Genomic DNA, 21,275 nt, shown 5'->3' with positions numbered 1-21,275 from the left:
TAGTGGAACCAAAAGAGTAGTAATTCTTCTTCCTTTTTAACTCAAGAAGGTTTCCAGTCAACAGTTTTCTGAAGAAAATTCACATTTATCCTAAGTCTATCCGATTATAGGACTATACTTCTGTGTGCTGGAGTTCCGATCGGGATCTCTCAGTGTTCCTTCTTCTCTGCTGTGTCTTTTTCCTTCTTTCCTGTTCTCTCTTGTTTCCTTTGATATTATGGGTATATGTAGGGGATCTGGCTCCACCCTACTCATTCGAATATTCCATTTTCTTTGGTCCTTTAGCCTCAGGCAACACCCAAAGTCACTGTCCATTCCCGATTTCCTGTGTCCGGTAATACATCATATGATGTTGACAAGACGTTTCCTTTACTTCCTCAGGTATGTCGACAGCATACCACCCAACTCTCGGGAGAGGGTTAGCTGGTGGTATCTATTTGACTATAGGAAATGGAATGTTCAATGGGTCATTAACCCATTGCATTGCATTGTATAGCCTCTTTGGATACGGGATAGTGGATTAATATAAATAAATAATATAGAATAAATTTAAAGGTACTTAAGATTAACTAAAGAAATATACAAAAATACACCCTACTACATATGTATACATAGACAGCAGAAATATGTGAGAGTGAAACATAATCTTTGCCAAAAGCTTTAGACTTTATTGCAAAAAAGAAATACAAATGATAGAATGGCAATTGCCAACTGACCAGATCGATGGAAAATTCGTACGAAATCAATCCGACAATACTTCTCAAGATCTAGCATCCACCAACTAGGGATGACTTCTTCGCCTTTAATATATTCTATGGTCAAACAAACAAATCTTTTAAAACAACGCACTAATACTGCAAAATAAAAAGTTTTTAGTTGTTCAATCTTTTTATAAATGGGCCTATAAATAGACTGACATTGATTGAGTTATTAATTAATTGATTGATTGATTGACTGATTGATTTATTGATTGATTGGCTGATTGATTTATTGATTGATTGGATAGATAGAAATACGAATGGATGGATGGATGGTTAAATGGAACATTTGGTAGAAGGATGATTTGGATGGATAGGTGGATAGATCGATGGATAGATAGATAGATGGATAGATCAATCGAAGGATAGATGGATAGATAGATGTATATATAGATGAATAGAAGGTGGGAAAAATGGATGGAATATCTTTCGCTTGACATTATGAATTAGTCATTTGTGAAACAAAATGATAGGCTATGTCAAATGTTATATTTAACAGTGGCGGATTCAAGGGGGAGCCCAGTTAGCACGGGCCCCAACCAAAAAAGACAAAATTATATTTAACTTTTAATCTAAGAGTGCCATTTCCAGCCATCTACAGGTGCCATAATCATATTTTTTTTCTTACCTCAGCCCCCAACCGTTGTGGGGCTGAGGTGGGTGTTCATTCCATTTAAGCAAGACCCTCCATGGGTCCCCTATATTTCGACATCCTGGACTCGCCACAATTGGAGTATCATTTTCGGGCTACTATAGAAGGGTCATTTTTATCCATCGGGGGGAAAAGTTTCGTCGGGGAATACCCTTATCAAGGATACCCCTCATGATAAATAATTCATTGAGATCGTGGAAGCAATCTCGACTTTGATTGTTTTCGGAAGTCAGTGGCGGATTCAAGGGGGAGGGGCTAAATTGTTCAATCTTTTTTTAAATGGAGATAGGCCTAGATATTATGAAAATTATATTCAAATTGTAAGTCTGAGAGTGCAATTTTCGGCCATCTAGAGGTGCCATAATCACAAATTTTCTTACCTCAGCCCCAACCATGGTGGGCTGAGGTGGTATAGATCCCCCATCTGCGAAAGTACGCAGTGGCAGATTCAGGGGGTCCCAGCCAGCCAGGGGTCCCTGCCCCTAAATTGTTCAATTTTAAAGAAAAAATAGAGATATGAAGAAAATTAAATTCAAATTTTGTCTGGAAGTGCAATTTCCGCGGGCCATCTAGAGGTGCCATAATCGCCAATTTTCTTCGTGGGGCTGAGGTAGTATAGATCCTCCAATAGAATAGAATTCCTGGATCCGATACTGGAAATTACAACAATTATGAAGTCATATTACAGTAGCTTGATGCCTATAAAATAACTAATAAAATTCACCAAACTTCGTCAAATATCCGTAGCTTCCGTAGCCCACCGAGCCTAGATGTTCGCTTCGCTCGCATACTGGACCTTATGAAGTTCCCCCCACACACCACCACTTTCAAAAACGTTCCGCCGCCGTTGAGATGAATGTTATGATAATGTAAACAATTCCTTTGTTGTAGATTGGTTGTGTTTTTAACGAAAATAGTTATATTAAATAATATATCTAAATGCTTTCTCTCTGTGTACATATCAATTCACACGTGGATTGATATATACACAGAGAGAAAGCATATCATCTTTATGTGTACATAATAATCTTTATGTTGACCAAAACATTAAAACTTTCTCTTTATTTAATTTTTTAGGTACAATACGTCTAAACGATTATGATTAAGTATAAAGTAAGTCACTATCGCATATACTGTTATAATTTCAACAATTTCTTTGTTGTAGATTGCTTGTGTTTTTTAACGAAAATAAATCTTATTAAACAATGAATCTAAAATCTTATGATTATAAGGTGCAAAGGAAGCTAGTATCACATACTAGTGTGTATACACGAGCCACCATTCCAGTCAGTATCATAATTTCCGTCAATTGCTCTTTCAGGTATTCCGCGCAAATATATAGTACTTTGACTAGCAGGTTTCCCCCTCGACAAGAGCTCACCCAAAAAGCACAAAAATATCAAGGTTCTTAGATAGACAAATAAGGAAGGAGGTTATATGCTTAAGTTCTAGCTTCAGTATCTTTTACTTTTTTTTCATTTTAAATAGCCTAATTTCTTTCCACAAATATTTGTTTTTCTTTTCTAGGAACACTTTTTCGTATTACTACCACTATGTTACACAATTTTTTAAAGTAAATTGTTTGTATAATATTTGTTAATACTCTACGTTCTTTTCTCTCAGCAAATCAATTAGTGATATTGACAAGTAAATACTATTGATTGCAATATTTTTTTTCCACATTTTTTTCTACAGAACTTTGTCCTAACGTCCTTAACAAATACTGTATACTGAATTGATTTAATTTAAAATAGTTAGAAGTCTTTCCGGCAAATACGTCTTGCACAAACAGCAATGCTATAACATTACGTAGTGTAAACAATCTAACAGTCAACATAGTGCTGTAGGAAAGAAATACAACCGGGCCGGCTCTAAAGACGAAGAGTGTTAGTTGCAGACTGTCCTTCCTTATAAGTATCTCGTCAATGTATTTAGTAATTATAGTTCTGATGTCCCATCATGAATCTGTACCACAATGTACTAATCTGAACGAATTTAATCTTTTTGTCAAATAATAAATTCGATTAATTTACAAAATAAAAAGTATTTATGAAAGGAATAAATAATTATAGTGTACACGAATTTGTCATCTATATTATGAAATGAATACTGAATTTAATCACAATCAATAATATTTTCATAAAGTCGTATACTTATAATAATCAAGTTTCATGATATAATATTGAAACTCCATGATTAATAGTTTGTTTCTACACAACAGGCACTGAAAAAAGACTTCTATTGTCACTCTTTATTAGAACACCATGGTTATAAACTCATTAATGACGATCGAACATGTACATTACATTTTATTTATTTATTTGAACAACATTTACCAAGGCTCTTCACCTTGGTCCCTTTCCAATTGTAGTGGCATTTCGAATCCTCGTCGTATTCAAACTACTCGCACCGATGATCCCTTAAGCAATATGCATCGCACATCTGATATATAATCTTCGTGTAGACTCATTCAATCCGAACTTGCATCCAAACTCATTGGTTGCAGTACGCGTCTTGAATGTGTTTTCTAGTTTTGCTTGCAAAAAACAAAGAAGAAAAGAGGAATCCATGAATTCCAACGTTTTGGATTTGATTGTACTTGGAAGCAGATATTCTCTTAAGTACAGCTTGTCATGTTGTTAGTATATAGTCTTTATTTGTTATTCTTGACATGGCTTCTTTTTGAATCAATAACGTTAATTCAGCAACCCTTGCAACATGAATACCATTAATTTTATTTGATCTCTGTTCTTTACTATTTTGAAAATTGATAATAGATTAGGTTAAAACGATCGAATTGAAGTTTTAGTTTGCAAAGTTAGCCTCGAAAAGAAGCTCATGGCTTCTTTTCAAGATAGCATAGGCTTCTGTTCGAAATAGTACAGTACATACACTGTACATGAATTTCTAAAGCAACAAAACAAATTAAAAACAAGCTTGGTTTATACAGTAGTTTAGGTGATTTAATGTCAGTTAGTACGGAACACTCAATAATACATTTTCTTACTCAGCCCCAACCATAGTGGGGTTGAGGTGATTTAGACACTATTTGTGAAGGTTCCTCCATGGGCCCCTACGTTGAATCCCTGGATTTGGTAAACTCCGTTTCAATGTGCATTTAATTTTTAGTTTTCACAATAAGTACATTTTATAATTAAAAAAAAATTTCTGATATCGTGTAAAGGTGGGAATTTCCTCTCTGTTTGATGCATTTATATTAGGCCTATCAAGGGCGGATCCAGAATTTTTCAAACGTGGGGTGGGCGCCACAACAGTCTCATAATAGGTAAGTGAGTAACACATAACATTGTTTTGCTTTGAATTTTTTTTAATTTAGTGGCAAAACGGGGGAACGTGCCCCCGGTGCCCCTACTGGATCCGCCCCTGCCTATAGGCCTGTCCAAATGCAGAAATTCAACTTAATTATAATATAAAGTCAAGATATGCTTTAGAAATTGATTGTGTATTGTATTTAATACGCCCCTTTTCTTAGTAAATCGGGGCACGTCTTTTGCCACTACGAATGGCCATAACCGTGTTTCAGTAAACGATACATTTCGGAGTAGAGTTGATGCCATAGGTTGGAGAATTGTATGAATGTCCGTTTTATTCGTCGGTTGTGGGCTTAGGCCTAATTTGAATGCATGATAAATACATGAAAACCAGAATGTTTTATAAGACCGTCTAAACTCTTAAAATTAAAAATATTTCCTTATTTTGGGGAGAAGGATCCCCTCTCAAACCCACTCCCACTCCCACTCGCTTCACACCTCGAAGGCCACTCCCGCCCCGCCCCCCAATTAGTAAATCCTAGATCTGCCACTGACAGTGTTTTCAGTGCAATCATTGTATTGCGCGTAGTCAATCAGTGGCGTATCTGGAAGTCTTGAATTGGGGGGGGGGGAGAATGATGGGTTTTAGGTGATTTTTAACTATTTGACCGTGATTTTTTTTGGGGGGGGGGCACTGAGGCGAGTAATTTTTTGCCCCCCCCCCAACCCTCCTAGATACGCCACTGGTAGCAGTCCCCTGCGAAATCGGGAAGGTTCTCCGATTCGACCGAATAAACAGCATCACCGAAAGCTGTCCGCGATAGCGTGTAGCGATTTTATGGAAACCACGCTTTATCCGTCGAGCATAAAATTTATCCATTATTTAACAATGGAATCGCCCATAAACACCCTGCATGCATTTATTTCAGATTCAGGCACAGGGCGGAGGTATGCACTCTATTTCTATGGAATGACTGCGCTCGAGTTTATATCTGTTCCAATTTTAATATTGAAACTATTCTCCATCCTCACGTCTTTTTTCTTCTTCAAAACAGAATATTTTTGTATAAAACTATTACTATTATAAACGATATCCACCTTACTCAAACTTTAAATAGAGCACTATTTCCTGTTTCGAGATTGAACATTCGATTGAGCAGATTTTGAAAGACAACACACCTGCAGTAGAGGCCAACACCTGGAAGTTTGACAGCCAACAAACAATGTCCTCACTAATCAACTATTGAATTACTCCAAGTCAACGGAAAAAATGTTGCTTTACGGATGCTAAGCCGACAGATTCTTGTTACGATAGCAAATTACTTTACTGCGGGTCACGAATAACTCAATTTCACATAGTAAGCGTTTATTCATTATTCTTCATGAATATGTATGAGTGATATAACGCCGTGATGGTGGTGGAAATATATATAATTATCATAAGTTTTGTAGACGTCACGTCATCAATATCGAAGTAAAAAAATGTTGCTTTATGATAGCAAATTACTTTACTGCAGGTCATGAATAACTCAATTTTAAATAGCAAGGTTTATTCATAATATTACGTGATTATGTATGAGTTAGACCATGATGGTGGTGGAAATACATATAATTATCATTAGTTATGTAGATGTCATCAATATCAAAGTAAAAAAAAAATGTTACTTTACGATAGCAAATTAGTATACTAAAGGTCACGAATAACTCAATTCACAAAGTAATTATGTAATGCTGTGATAATAGGGGTGAAAATTTATAGTAGTCATAAATATATCTCTTCATTAATATCACCACTGTCAAAATCATGTACAAAGTGTAATGACGTTTGTATAATTCAAATCACTTATAAATTCCAAATGTTGAAATGATTGAAATTAAGAAATGGCAACAGAATATGGCATATTTGTATCTATTAATGAATTTATTAATGAACATTAAAATACATAAATCGATTAAATAGCACAGGATAAAATATGCTTATATTTAATTTAGTTATGCATTTCCACTAAAATCTGGATTTAATTTGTCCTTTCAAAATACTCATTCATCAATTTGACACATTGATTGGTCAAGAATGACACATAAAATTACCTCATTAAGCATAAAACTGAGTTATTAAGCTTGAAAAAATATAATTAAATATTTGAATTAATTAATATATTTTTAATATATTATCAGATTTTAATCATAGGCGATGGCACAATTTGGACAGTGGGTGTGTCCAGTAAGCATTCTGAGAGGGTGCAAAAAATCTGAGGCTGGGGCCAGGAGATCACTGAGGACTTACAGGGCGTCCAGGGGCTGGAACCACTAAAAAAATTAACGTTTTCTTACATTCTCTGAGACAAATTTGGTGATTTTTAAAAAATAATATAATCTCATATAATACCTTTAAAAAAAAAAAAAAAACAACAGCCAAGTTTGATCAATCAGTCTGTTGTTTTGTCAAAATAAATATTAAAACTTTTGTTGGCACATTACTGGTGGGGGCATACAGGAGGTTTGGCCCACTCACTAAAATTGGTGGATAATGTAATGTTGTGGGACTTTGTGGGATATAGCGCATTATACCGAAGGAACGTTCTTCAAAGTGGGTGTGGCCCACTAGCATAAAGTGGGATCATATAAAAATCTGCATAGCCATTATAAATTTTCTGCCAAAAAGTGGGGAAGCCCCCACCCCCTGGTTTCGCTGGCCAATCATAACTCACAGATGCACCTATCTAGTAAAGCCTAAAATACTCAAAAACCTAAAATTAAAGAGCATGAGAATGAAAAAAAGGGTAGGCCCACCAAGCCCACCATGTGCCACTGTCAATGCTTTCAATGAAATAAAAAGAAACAGACATAACATTCTTTGCATAGACTCTAAACTGACTTTACTCAATTTAAGATGGTTTTCCATCTGTTTTTCAATAAAACTTAACTTAATTGATTCTTTTAAATGAGCAATTAAAATTTTTAAATGATTTTACTACAAAGTTATATCTTTAAGTATTGATAATTAATAGTGAGGAGAAATGGTTGGTTATTCCAATGACATGTAACCAACCGATAAGACTGACATAATATAATATTAAATATGATAAATAAAATCTGAATTCCCTCAGCCTCATAATGAGAATACTTTATAGAGCATTTTATTACTTTATAGGGTCCCCAAGCTGACCACCTAGTATAAGTTCAAAGGGTCACGCTCTAAAAATATAGTTTAAAAATAGAATAAACATAATGTCTTGTTATACAGATAGTATAAAGATTTGAAGAAAATATCATTGTGGATTGTAAAACAAAATTCCCCCCTCTCACCCATTCTGCTGGCGTCACCATTGGATCAAACCAAAGACCCTGGATCTATATCTCAGTGCCCGACCTGCTGATGTCAAAGTGTTATACTACATCTACTGTTATAATACTGTTATAAGTTATTTCAAGGAGTGCATATACAGAGGCTGTATACTGACAATACATTTCACAGAGGAACATTATTATATATATGTGTGTAACTGGAAACATTATTTGTTTGTTCTGCAGTGTTACATAGTCTATTAATACAGGCTCAGCCTTTATGACAATATCAGAATGCAAGGCTAAATGTGAGACAGCAATTAAAATGACTTTTTATCTGCAATTCCTTGTAAACTCCAGTGTGCTCGCCATTCATCTGGGCATAACTGTGTCGGTTCCACTTTCCATCCTGCCATCTCAAAATCCTTAAGGAATCGAGGGAATAGATGGTCCGCAACTTTAGCAGACAATCGTACTACTTCCCAGGAATCCGATATCGTCATATTTTTCCCTGCAAAATAAAATCATAATAGTAGATACAGTAAGAACAAGTCTATACTGATGTGAATTAAGCTAAAATAAAAATATTTATTAGGATGATGACAATGACGTTGATAAGGATGAGGCTGATGGTGACGACATGATGATTATTCATGATGATGATGGCAAAGGCAAAAATGAGGATGACAATGTTGATAACAATAATGATGATTGATGACAATGTTTAGATTTGATGATGACAAAAGTGGTAGTGATGATTATGATATGGATGATGATGATGTTGATGATTTATTTAACTATTTCTGTCTTTTGTGGATCACAAGTAAAAAGAATAAAAGAAAACCAAAATGAAAAAAGAAATTGAGCTTAAGACAAAATTAATGAGTAAAAGAAAAACAATATATACATAAATATAATAGTACTGCATCGAAAACAAAATAGGTTAAGACTTACACCAAAAATTGATAAGAAAAAGGCAAAAAGAAAATCTGTAAAATTTTTATTCAATATTTTGTCTAGAAGAGAGTAATTAAATAGTGTTAAATTATATGATGTTGATGATGGTGATAATTGTATAAATAATGAAGAAAATGATGGCGACGATGATGGCGGTAATGATAATAATGATGGTGAAGATGTTAAGATAATGACTACAATGATGATGATTAAAATGATGATGACAGTGGTGGTGGTGGCAGTGGTGGTGATGATAGTAATAATGTTGAGATGATGATGATGGTGATGATGATGATGATATTGATGTTGATGATGATGATGATGATATTGATGTTGATGATGATGATGATGGTGATGATGATATTGAAGGGTACGATGATGAGGGTTATGATGATATGAGGATGATGATAATAATAATTACCCTTTCTTATGTATTCAATTAGTTGGCCTTGTGATTGGTCCTTAAGTAATACTGTCGGAGTACCCTGCCAAAATGCAAGCAATCAGAAATTTTAAAATTTAACTACGGGAATAAATAAACATAATAATAATATCAGCAAAAAACACAAGAAAATACAGACCATATTTAAGAATACTTATTTGAAATAACAACAGTAATATCAACATTATCATCAATAATTATAATAACCATAACAATAATAATAATAATGATAATTATGGTTGTGAAAATAATAAAAATAATGATGGTGGTAATAGTAAAGAGTATATATACAGTATATACATATATATATACATACATACACATACATACATAATATATACATTATATATATAATATTACATAATAATATATTATATTATATTAGGGGTGTTCCCTCCTCCCAAAACGAGATTAAAAAAAAAAAAAATTGGGACTTCTAGATGGCCGGACATGGCTGGGCTGGAAAAACTAGGCCTTTTTTTTTTTTTTGTCCGACTGCCCAAGGAGCTTTGGCCGATGGGGGGGGGGCTTGACCAGACCGATGGGGGGCTTGAGCCCCCTGCCCCCACCACTGGTAGGATGCACCACCCTCACAAAATACTGTTGAAATAAATAAATAAATAATATATTTACCATGCATGACTTCACTATGCCAAATACTACTGTTATTTTTTTTACTCATTGTTTATTAAATTATACATGCAGTATACCTTATAGCTCAGTTGGTAGGATATCTGAGCGGTAATTGGAAGGTCTTGGGTTCAAATCCCAATGGGGACAATTTATTAATTCACAATTCTAAAAAAACTGTCTCTGAACAAAAAGACCTTGGCCAAGTCATTCAACAAGTCAATTAAATTGTATTATTAGGGTACCATTAAAACCATTTAAAATAATGGGGAATCTGTGAGAGAATGGCTTGCATCTTTATTGATATAGGCTATTTGATTCACCTGGAATCACATCGTTTGCTAATTAGCAAATGTTAAACGAATTGACTTTTAACAACAAGGTCACTGACCTTGGAGCAGTCAGTCAACAGGGCCAATTAAATCAATTTGTAGAATGTCTAAAAATAGTTTGTTCATGTTAGTTCTCAAGTATAAACTATAAATCACCATTTAAATCGTACGATTATGGCATCATTATCCATGTCTAAAAATAGCAGTACATGTTAATATTAAAGTAAGGATTATCAATCACCATTTTTATGACTGCCTTTATATTTTTAATTTGAATGAGCATATTGATAGCATCACTACCACCACACCCTTCTATTAAACTTACTGCATAAATCCATTGCCTTGCATTGCACTTAAACCTGGCACCCTTTCCTTAATATAATAATAAGCATTTATAAGTTCCACCTCTCTCCCCTACACTCCATTGCCCCTTGTACATTGCTTACCCCTTGCAGGTACTGGACTTGTTGGTAGGCACATTGTATAACTTCAGCCTGAAAACAAGCCTTGATGATTTCTCTAACTGGGATGTTTTCATGTAGAACAATATTCAATACACCTAAAAAAAAATACATATCTTCACATAAAGTTCATCGGATGGCAATTAAAGATGGAACTCTCTACCAACCTAAATTTGCAAAATCATCAAGTTAGAAAATATATCATAAATTGAGGTGGAGACTGTGTCTGCTACGGCAGCGTTGACTGAACCATCGGCCGACGCATTGTGTGCCTGAGTTTATAGAACATCACATCCATCGTACAATTGACATACAGGAGTTAAATCGTGTGGTCGAGTGGTAAGGTAGGGCCACTGCTAAATACTGATGCTTCTCGTCCAGGTTTTGGTTGGTGGAACCTAGTTTTCTCGGATAAGGACTTAAAATGGAGGTCCAATGTACACTGGCTTGTGTACACTTTGCAACATCGGAAGAGTAGGTGGTTACCTCGATGGTATGATTCATTTCAGCCCCTGTCATTGCGGAACGATGAAAACATGAAGCTACTATAAGCGCCTCTTTACGGCTGCTAGGTAGTCACGGACCACACCCATACGCAATTCAGCACAATGACGCTGCGAGTTATGGGTTATTCTCCTATACCTTTCTTCACTCACTGTTTGAATATAAATTTATGCAACACAATGACATACCTTTCTTGCAATTTAAACCCAATAGGAATATTTCATTGCCATTGCTTTTTAAACAAGACTCCAGATCTTCAAAACTGTTGATGAATAATTCAAAATATAAATACATTAAAACAATATCTTGTGTGATTTTCATGGTAAATTGAACACATTCAAACAATTTCGTGATTTTTATAGTAAAATATAAGTTTAGGCCTAGTACAGAAAAAGGGAGATTAAGCATGCATACATGAACATTGAATGTTTCATGCATGTAATAAAACATAAACTAACATTGGAATAAGTGTTTAAACAAACTGATAACATGTTTATGCATTTTTAGTATGCATTGCCATAGGCAGATAACCTTCACTGGAACATGTACACCATTATGCCCATATATGAATGTGATATGACATCGACTACACATCTCCAAGCTTATCGGAAATGCTCTTTGCTATCATGAGCTCTTCTTATGTGTGCCATGCTTAGGAGACAGGAGACATGCAAGTATGGGACAGGAGGTAGATGGTGGATTACTATAACTCACCTGTTGATAAATGTACCTAAAGATGAACCAAGATTGACCCGGAGTGGCTTCGCCTGCTCTGTGTAAAAAGCAAATAAAATATGCTTAAGTATGAAAGAATAAAACAGAACAAATATCAATTAAGTTTTTGTGTGGAGAAATCCTCATATTAGATGAAAATTAAGACAGCTAATAAAAATTTGAAAACAAAACATATGAATGAAGACAATGCATAGAAAACAAACACTGAATAGTCAGTTTTACAAGTTATTTATAACCTTAAGTTATTAAACAAAATTAATGGTTATAATTTTTGTGGCTGATGCTAGACATTATTCAAATTTAAACAGAATAATTTAATCCCAAGAAGCTATCTAAATACTTACTCCAAATCACTGGTTCCATTGCATTTGCCTTAGCCGGACTTAAAATGTGAAGATCTGGACTCTGAAGAAATTCTTGCACCAAAATGTGGAGCCTTGTTTGATTCACTGTCTCCATGACTACACAGGTAACTGCTCGATAATTTGCATACAGGTGCAAAAACGTGAACACGAAGAACAAGGTCCATGTAAGTCTGAAAAATGTACAAAATTTCAAGACATTAATGCTTTAAATTAATTATTTTTTAAAGAAATTAATATACTTTATTATATATGTTATAAATTAATTAATTTTTAAAGAGAAGAAACAGTGAAGAAGAGCCACCTGTAGAATGCTTTAAGCTGTAATGTCAAGCTAAATAACAACATGACTTACATATGATTGCCAGACGCCACTGGAGTAATGATTAAACCAATTAGTAACGCAGCTAGATTGACTAGAGTCTCTTGACTTCCATCTTTAGCAGAGACATCAGCCATATTATTCCTCTTTGCTTGATGCATGGTCAGCGCCGCTCTAGTAGCTCCTCCTGCAACTCCTACAATTGACTGCGAAAAGAACCCATAATTAATAATTATCAATCTTTCAGCTTGCTGTCTATCTGCCAAACTACTGTATATACCTATGTCAGTTTATTTGTTTATTGACTGGGAAATCTTTCGCAGAGACACAGAAGGTGGTACGTGACTGAGAATCGTGGAAGGAGCTGGTTATGTGTTCAAGTGCGCAGTGACCCTACATCCACACCCAGTCATGTGACAAGTAAGCAGTTTATAAATCCCTTACTCAATCAATCCACAATAACAGAGAAATTTCAAAAACAATATTCCAGAATTTCCTATCCTTTATGGAATTCTTTAATTTTCAGCAGTGTACCTGAAAATGGCATCAAGGAAACTCGTTTTTATTCTACCCCTGTGAGAGATACTAAGCCGCCAGGGCAAACCATCAGAGATTATTTGTTTATATGGACATTTACCTAAACAACAAACAGAAATTAACCTTCCTTTCACGGCCCAAAAATTTCTGTTTTCATTTTATCTCAGCATGTGTTCAATGATCTTCATCTGTTAACAATTATGTCATCAAGAAAATAAAATAATTCCATAGTTTTAAAAAATAAATATACCAAGTTCTTCAAATATAAATTCTTTAATATCTCAAATATTTCTTCAAATATAAGTTCTACTTATATTTCTTCAAATAAATTTAAATAAAAGAGAGTGAATGTATTAAAACTTAAACTTACCCTGAAGACACTTGATATGCAAGCAATGAATACAAAGAATGATGGAAAGAGAGGCGAAATCAACTCAATGCATATTGCAAAGTCATTTAGAATGTCTGCAAATAATCTGAAAGATGAAATGAAATATATTTCAGTATCTTTTATTCACAAAAACAAAATATACAAGACAATGATATCAAATCCATAGCAGCCAGTGGCTGAATTGGGGATTCAGTTAATACAATATGTCGTATATAGATTTATAAGTAAATTCAATTAGAAAAATATGTAAATTACTATAAAATTAAAAAATTATTATTATATTTACAATAATTTATCATTGATTAAAATTGTCAATATTATGATTATTTTAATTAATTACTGGATTACTATTTTTATTAATTATTAAATACAAATTCATGATATTAATTGTATTTGATATTTGATATAAAGTATGTATCAGAAAGGGAACAACAACAGATGGGAAAATAAATTTCAGGTGAGTTTTTTTATGTCATATCAAATCATTCACAAAAAAAATTGGTAGTATATTATTGACAATACAGGTCACCCTCCTATTTGAGACAATCTTTGGGACCTGAAAATTTGGGGACCTGAAAACTTGGGCCTTGGTCTCCAATTAGAGGGTTAGCTTTGTGTTAAAAAGATTGATATTTTGTTCTTTAAAAAAAGTAGTCTCGAATTAGAGGAGCCTCAGAATTAGAGTGGTCTCAACTTGGAGGGTGCACTGTACTAACATTAAATTATATATTACACAAGCTATAGCCAGCAGTCTATACTGGCTTCATCAGGTGCACAGTTGACATTAAAAGTCACCTTGTGATTCATAAAGCCGGCAGGCCATGGACGAAAAAAAAAAATGTATACAAATAATTGACATTGAATGTGTGTTTAAAGAAGTAATCGGGAACAGCTGATAAAATATGACCTTTGGAAATTTGAAAAACTGGGGGTATTAATATTTCTAGTTTCAAGTTTTTTATTTTCCAAAACTTGATTAGCCATTCTCAACTATATCGTCAAACACCCCTTAAATGTTCTGAAAAATTTTGGTCTACAAGTTATAAAATATTGTCTTCTTTGTAAGGCAAGACTTTTTTATACCTTGTTTAGCTAACCCGCCGACTGCAAATATTGATGATTCCAAATAAAAATAAAATATCATTTTTTACTTATTAGCGCATCCGCCTCCACAAAAAGTGGAAATTTCAGAAAAAAAAAAAAAATAAAACTTTTAACTTTATTTTTATTATTCCTTCTGCTGCCTTGAAATCTGAGAAAAAAATGATAAGATATGAATATTTCTTCCTAATTATATAAATTTAAACATCCTATTTTACATTCACAAATAAAATTTTATCTTTATTTTCTCCTACGTCTGGATGATTTAGGCAAAACTATTTGCTAAATAAGAAAACAAAATTTTATTTTTATTCCGCCTCCTCTGATAATCTTTTAAAAAATAAATATATGATACAAGGAATAAAAAAAGTCATGCCTAACCTAGCTTAAATGACTTAGGAAGGACGAGATTATGCAATTCTTATGAATAGGTTAAGTATGATGTGTCTATTGATTTGACATTTAAACTCAAATTCATTGCAATTTTAATGTCTTTGGATAGATGAGGTTATAATGATGTTAATACACTGTACTTCATTTTTACACGGGGACACTTGACGTGCCCATAGGTGGTTTTTAATCAAGGCCAAGTGAGGCCTTGATGAAAATGCATTCATATGTAATGCACACATTTAAAAACAAACAAAAATGATTGAAAACACACACAAAAAAAATCATGATGATAAAAACAGAACATCATACCTGGTACAGTATTTTTGTTTAGGTTTGAGCAATAAAATCAGAGGTTAGGAAAGTGCTTTGAACTTATTTAGCAAAAACGTAAATTGGTAATTAAGTACAGTACTGTATTGTTATTCCCAAGCTAAAGGCATGACATAAGAAACAAACATACAGATGACAAAAACAGAACGTCATAGTACTTTACAGCAACTTGGTACAGTATTTTTTTTAGTTTCAGCAATAAAATTGGAGGTTAGGAAAGTACTTTAACATTTTGGCTGCCAGTGACAAGTAATACTCGCCTACAGGGTGTTGCTGAGGGCACCAGGGACGAGTATACTAGTCAAAATCGGGGTAACATTCTAGCGTAGCGACTACGGCTGCTAGTTCAGGGAAGATACACCTAGACGATAACGTACAAATGACATATGCATGTTTGTTGTGTTATGTTGGCGGTAGTAAACTCAAGTGGCACAAGTGGGGCGCCCTTTGCGCATACACCAACCCATGCAAAAAGCGGACAAGATAAATCAACTCGCACTTGCCATAGTCGATAAAAAGTGCTACCAAAGTGCGTCGACAAGTTCACTTGTCCCCTAATAATTTCCCGGCAATTTATTATTACACACATCATTTTGATGATATATGACTATGTAAAATTTCAAAAAAGTTTGTTTGTGCATGTAAACTTGTTAAAAAAAGGTCTGGCAGTCAACATGTTAAACTTATTTAGAAAAAATGAAAATTGGGAGTACATTTAAGTAACATTATTCCCAAGCACAGTAGCATGAAATAAGAAAAACAAATCAAGAGATGACAAAAATAGAACATCTTAGCAGACACTACCCCCTGTTGCCCACCAGCATGGTATTTCTGAGTGTAGGTTTCTGAGATCACAATAAACTCGGATGTCAGTGAAGTACTGTAAACTTATTTACAGAAAACATGTAAATTGAATGTACATTTTACTTTAGATAAAAGGTTATTCAACAGATTTACCAAGAAATGAGATGCTAATTCTCTTATAATCAGCGTTAGCTTTAGGTATATTGAAGTTTAGTCCATTGGCAAGTTTGGTGTTGAAATTACATTCCCTTATGTGAAAGCATTCAGAAAGATGATTCTCATGAATAAAAAAGTTGTCCTCCGAGTTGATGTAAAAAAAAATTATAATGACATTCTTAATGCCTTAGCATGAACAAGGACATATAAAGTGTATGTAAGATTCTTCAGAATCGGAGAATCAGTTAGGTAAAGGTCTCCTTTCAGTTGACATTAAAGATCACACATTTATAACATTATTAAGGAATGGAAGTTGTAATTATGATTGATAGGTAAGACAATTTTATTGCCTGGGGGACAACTCACCACCCTAAAAAACACCCTTAATATACTGGAGCAATAAGTAGTACAGTAGTAGTAAAAGCAGACATGGATGGAAAATTGTACAAAACAAGAAAACCTTTATATAATCAACTATTTACTAATACTATTCAGCTCCTAAAATTACATTAAATATACAATTTCTGTAGAAAGCCTTTCAAAATATAATTATAAAATATTTGTTTACATTGATACGGGATAATCTTATTCTACAGATTCATATTTATATAGTTATTATTTTGCGATGATGATTTTCTTTGTAATCCAATTACTGCATTACTGTATTTAAAGTTCTTTCACATACCAGATCAAATTTTTTTTGACAAAAAACTGTTGTATGCACATATTTAGTCATGATATGCCTATATATGGTCATGATGTGATGCCATCATGACCATATTTAGGCGTGTCACATGTTTTTGTCAAATAAATTTGATAGTGTTGACAGGGCTTTAAAGATAGAGTAAAGCTCTATCCACACTATCAAATTTTCTTGGACAAAAATGGTGACATGCCTATATATGGTAATGCTATGCCTATATATGGTAATGCTATGCCTATATATGGTAATGCTATGCCTATATATGGTAATGCTATGCCTATATATGGTAATGTTATGCCTATATATGGTAATGCTATGCCTATATATGGTAATGCTATGTCATTGTGTGATGTCATGATGCCCATATATGGGCATCACACTTTTTTGTCACATAAAATTTGATAGTGTACACAGAGCTTTAAACGATTAACAAATAATATTTTAAATCTGAACTCACCTCCATCGTTTAGCATCACAATCCAGCGAAGTGCTAACAATAAAAGTACATATCAATAAAATTATTATAAAGTGAAATAATAAAAGTAGAAAACTTAATAAATCCATATGTAATGGAACATATTAATCAACTATATAATAATTAATCCTTGAAATATTAATCTATAACATACATGTTGGGTGGTGCTCCCTTTAAAACGTTTATCCCTTTTTAAGTTCTTTTATAAACATTTACATTATCTCCAAATATTGCAGGCCTTAAATAATTTTAAATATATTATTGTGCTTTTGTCAATGGATTTTTATGGAAATTTGATGTAAATACTTTTTGCTTGATCAATTTTAATGTGGTTTGTCTGAATTGTAGAATTTTTCTAGCAAGCTTTGTAATTTCTTCATTTTTATTAGAGATAATACATTTTATCTTGTATCTTGTAAGTAATTGGTAGGTAATACCAATTATATTGAAAAATATCACTGTTCAAACATATTGTAAAATATGATAAAATATTGTTTATAACCTACCCTTGATACCATGCAAATAAGATCCTTCCAATCATTCCAGAACCATCTAAAAACAAATAAAATATTAAAGTTTAGAAACTATGAATAAATGTGAGGGAAAAAAAAATCACTGAACCATGGATCGTCATGGTTCACACACAGTGATTGCCTTCCAATTCCAGGGCCTTGGGTTCAAATCCTGTTAAAATCATGATTTACTCCAATAACTCCACTCCCTAAAGCCGCCTACCTAGATATGGTCATGATGACATCACATCAATACCATACATTAGGCATATCATGACTATATATGGGCATATAACCATTTTTTGTCAAATAAAATTTCATAGTCTAAACATGGCTTAAGCTTCAGAATGAGGTTTACAGGTTTAGAGTCACTACCTGCTTACATTCAAATAATATATATTTGATGATAAAAATATTATGATTTGTACCTTTTAATATCCAAGTGATGGTGGCCGCTGCGGCTGTGGCACTCTCGTCACCGACACCGACACCTTTCAGCATGGCTTGGGTTGCAAGGGTACCGGTTATGCTGCTGCAAAATGCCTATTAACAGATCATGAAAAAACTTTAGAAGTTCATATTTCTAAAGCACTGTCCAGAATTAAAAACAACTGTTGTATGCCCATATATAGTCAGGATGGGCCTATATATGGTCATAATGTGATGTCATCATGACCATATGGCATGTCACGTGTTCTTGTAAAATCAAATTTGATAGTTTGGACAAGACTTAAGTGACTTTATACAATGGGCCATATGTTTTATAGCTTCAGTTCCAATTGGCTACACGACTATAATTTGTAGGTTTATATTTCTGTTATTGCTAGTATCTGCAAGTAATGTTTGCACCTGTTAAGTGATGTTTTTCTTGTTTTAAAATTTCACAATTGTTAAACTACATAGCTCAAATCTCAAGTCCTGAAACCTTGACTTACGATATATTGGGATGGTGTCTAGCGGGGGATAGTTTATTACCTGATCTTGATATCTTCTTGTTATTTCTATTATTATAAATTTATGAGCAGACCCTTCAAATGTATTTCAATGTAAAACAAAATTTTACATTCAATTCTGAATACCGAACACTGTCCCTTAATGGAATTGGAAAGGAACCGCCGATTTTGACCAACTACTGAACAAGTGTTAATTATAGAAACCAGGCTTAACGTAGTACCTGAAATATTAAAGAAGTTATTTGCTGTAAATTTAAACATAAACAGATGTTGAAAATTTATTGAATGGTGATTTGTACTGCACTCTCACCTGTATAGTGTCCCATATCTGATATTTTAGGTAATCACTACTCACACTGTCAGGATAACCTTGAGGAAGAAATACAGCCTAGAAAAAAAAATCCACAATACGAATTATTAAATGTAATTAGTTTCTATTTGACCGTGAGTGGAATAGCTAAGATTATTTATCTGGCAAGTGATGTCATTGTTTGAAAGAAATAAAAAAGGGGTAGAAATTAAAATGGGCTATAGGTGAATGGTTCAGTTAGATCATGAGGCTGAATGTTGTGTAAGCTTTGAGCATCAGCATTCGTTCTACAAAGCAATTACAGGTATATTTCAAACTTCAAGATGACAGTCCCTAGGGGGTGATTTTTTCATGGGGCATAGATTATGTAAAGATGGTCAAGTACAGGCCTGTACGAAGAGCTTTAAATACACATTAGCCTTTGACATTAAAAACAATTTACAAAACTTCAAAAAGTGATATGGGAAGGTGATGCTTACTGATGGGGGTGGGGGAAGGGCAGATTGAATTCTAATTATTAAAACAAGGCAGCATTTCAAAATGTACTGCTTGAGCCCATAGACAACAGGCCTATGTTCCACTCATGGACAATTAACTACTGTACATAATTAAAGTAAAGCGTTTGCAAGTTGTTCAGTTGTGAGAAGTTAGTGATTTTTTAAACTAAAAAAGAAAATCTTGCAATTTGCAAAAATATGCAATAGTATTTTGCAAACTTGATAGATACATTTTGTGAAATTGCAGACAGTTTGAAAACGATGTCAAAGAAGCTACACTGCACAATATGGGTAATGTTATAATATATAAGGAAATATCACACATCTCCGTATGCATGTTTGTCTATATTAATAAGTTCATCATGTGATTATCAATTTAATTATGGTGTAAAATTGTTATGCAAATTGCATGTTGTGCACTATTTTCTTTGGAAAAAAAAATTCAATTCAAGTTTTGCTAATTGTGTAAAAACACCACTGTAGAATGAAAAAATTACCAGTGATTACTGTTAAACGACACATAGACACGATAGAGTAGTAAGCCCTTAGCCCAGGGACATCAGTATCACCTTGCCGTTGAGAGGTGACTATGAAGTGCGGACCTCTGGCGACCTCGCAGTATTAATGGTACCTGGGGCTGGTCTGGCTAGGCTAGAAAGGTTACCAACAAATATTACAACGTGGCAGTTATTCGAAATATTATAAATTTCGATAGAAAAACCTACCCTAAAACATTGTTTGACTGAACTAGTCTTCGAAAAATTGTTCTTGCTTAATTTTCCATCTCCATAAGAATAAATATTAGGTTCTGAGTCGGAACCATATCGCTCTTCACACAACACTGTTGACACCATGTTGCACGTTTCTATTGTTTATGGACTTTCCATTTCCGTCGACTGCTATATTACAAGAACAGAGGGCGCTATGGTGGTAAAGGAAATGAATAGAAATGAAAAGAGTAGATTCATTGCAAGTCCGGTGTCCGTTAGGATTTGCTCTCTAAAATGATTTCGCTTATGTTTGTCTACTGTTATCAAGGGGAGTGCTATGACGAATTAACAAAAAAAACAAAAAAAAAACAAAAACAAAAAAACAAAAAAAAAACAAAAACAAAAAAAAAACTTTTTTCTGAAGTTGAGCATTTGTTCTAAGATTATTTCTGAAACAATTTTTTTGATAATGAATGTAATTCTCTATAGAGATGTGGTGCGCACAAAGATATCCCGATCAAGCCGCTGACTAAAAAAAGTACGCACAGAGAGAGGAAATCCTTTACCTTTTGAATATCAAACTTCATTCGTTAAGAAGGGTTTTTGAGGGGGTGTTTATTCGAGGAAGGCTTTTTTTTTGTTTGTTTTTGCTTAAAATAACCCCCCGGGTGTTTATTCGAGAGGAAGG

At 33.7% G+C, this 21,275-nt stretch overlaps 2 protein-coding genes across 2 annotated transcripts in view; both read right to left on the bottom strand.

Annotated features, from left to right (window-relative positions):
- Positions 1-315, bottom strand: part of LOC117118769 — a 3,109-nt gene extending 2,794 nt beyond the window's left edge. Inside the window, exon 1 of the mRNA XM_033263469.1 lies at positions 119-315. Within this exon, the coding sequence (XP_033119360.1) occupies positions 119-315 (197 nt within the window). The remainder of the gene's footprint in view (positions 1-118) is intronic.
- Positions 316-6,584: 6,269 nt separating this feature from the next.
- LOC117118767 (RUS1 family protein C16orf58 homolog) lies at positions 6,585-20,777 on the bottom strand. The gene is made up of 13 exons (XM_033263467.1): positions 20,603-20,777; positions 19,381-19,458; positions 18,546-18,660; positions 18,112-18,157; positions 17,588-17,620; positions 13,623-13,728; positions 12,749-12,921; positions 12,376-12,566; positions 12,011-12,068; positions 11,485-11,558; positions 10,778-10,890; positions 9,349-9,412; positions 6,585-8,481 (listed from the first exon to the last, which is right to left on the bottom strand). Exons 1-13 carry the CDS (start codon positions 20,729-20,731, stop codon positions 8,291-8,293), a joined length of 1,371 nt encoding a protein of 456 aa, XP_033119358.1. The 5' UTR covers positions 20,732-20,777; the 3' UTR covers positions 6,585-8,290.
- Positions 20,778-21,275: the final 498 nt, after the last annotated feature.

Source organism: Anneissia japonica, unplaced genomic scaffold (assembly GCF_011630105.1).
Source record: "Anneissia japonica isolate Jap-2015-1 unplaced genomic scaffold, ASM1163010v1 scaffold2069_len581484_cov189, whole genome shotgun sequence".
In the NCBI taxonomy this organism is placed as follows: Eukaryota; Metazoa; Echinodermata; class Crinoidea; order Comatulida; family Comatulidae; genus Anneissia; species Anneissia japonica.
The sequence above is the reverse complement of the archived record's forward strand: the minus strand, read 5'-3'. Positions and strand labels throughout refer to the sequence as shown.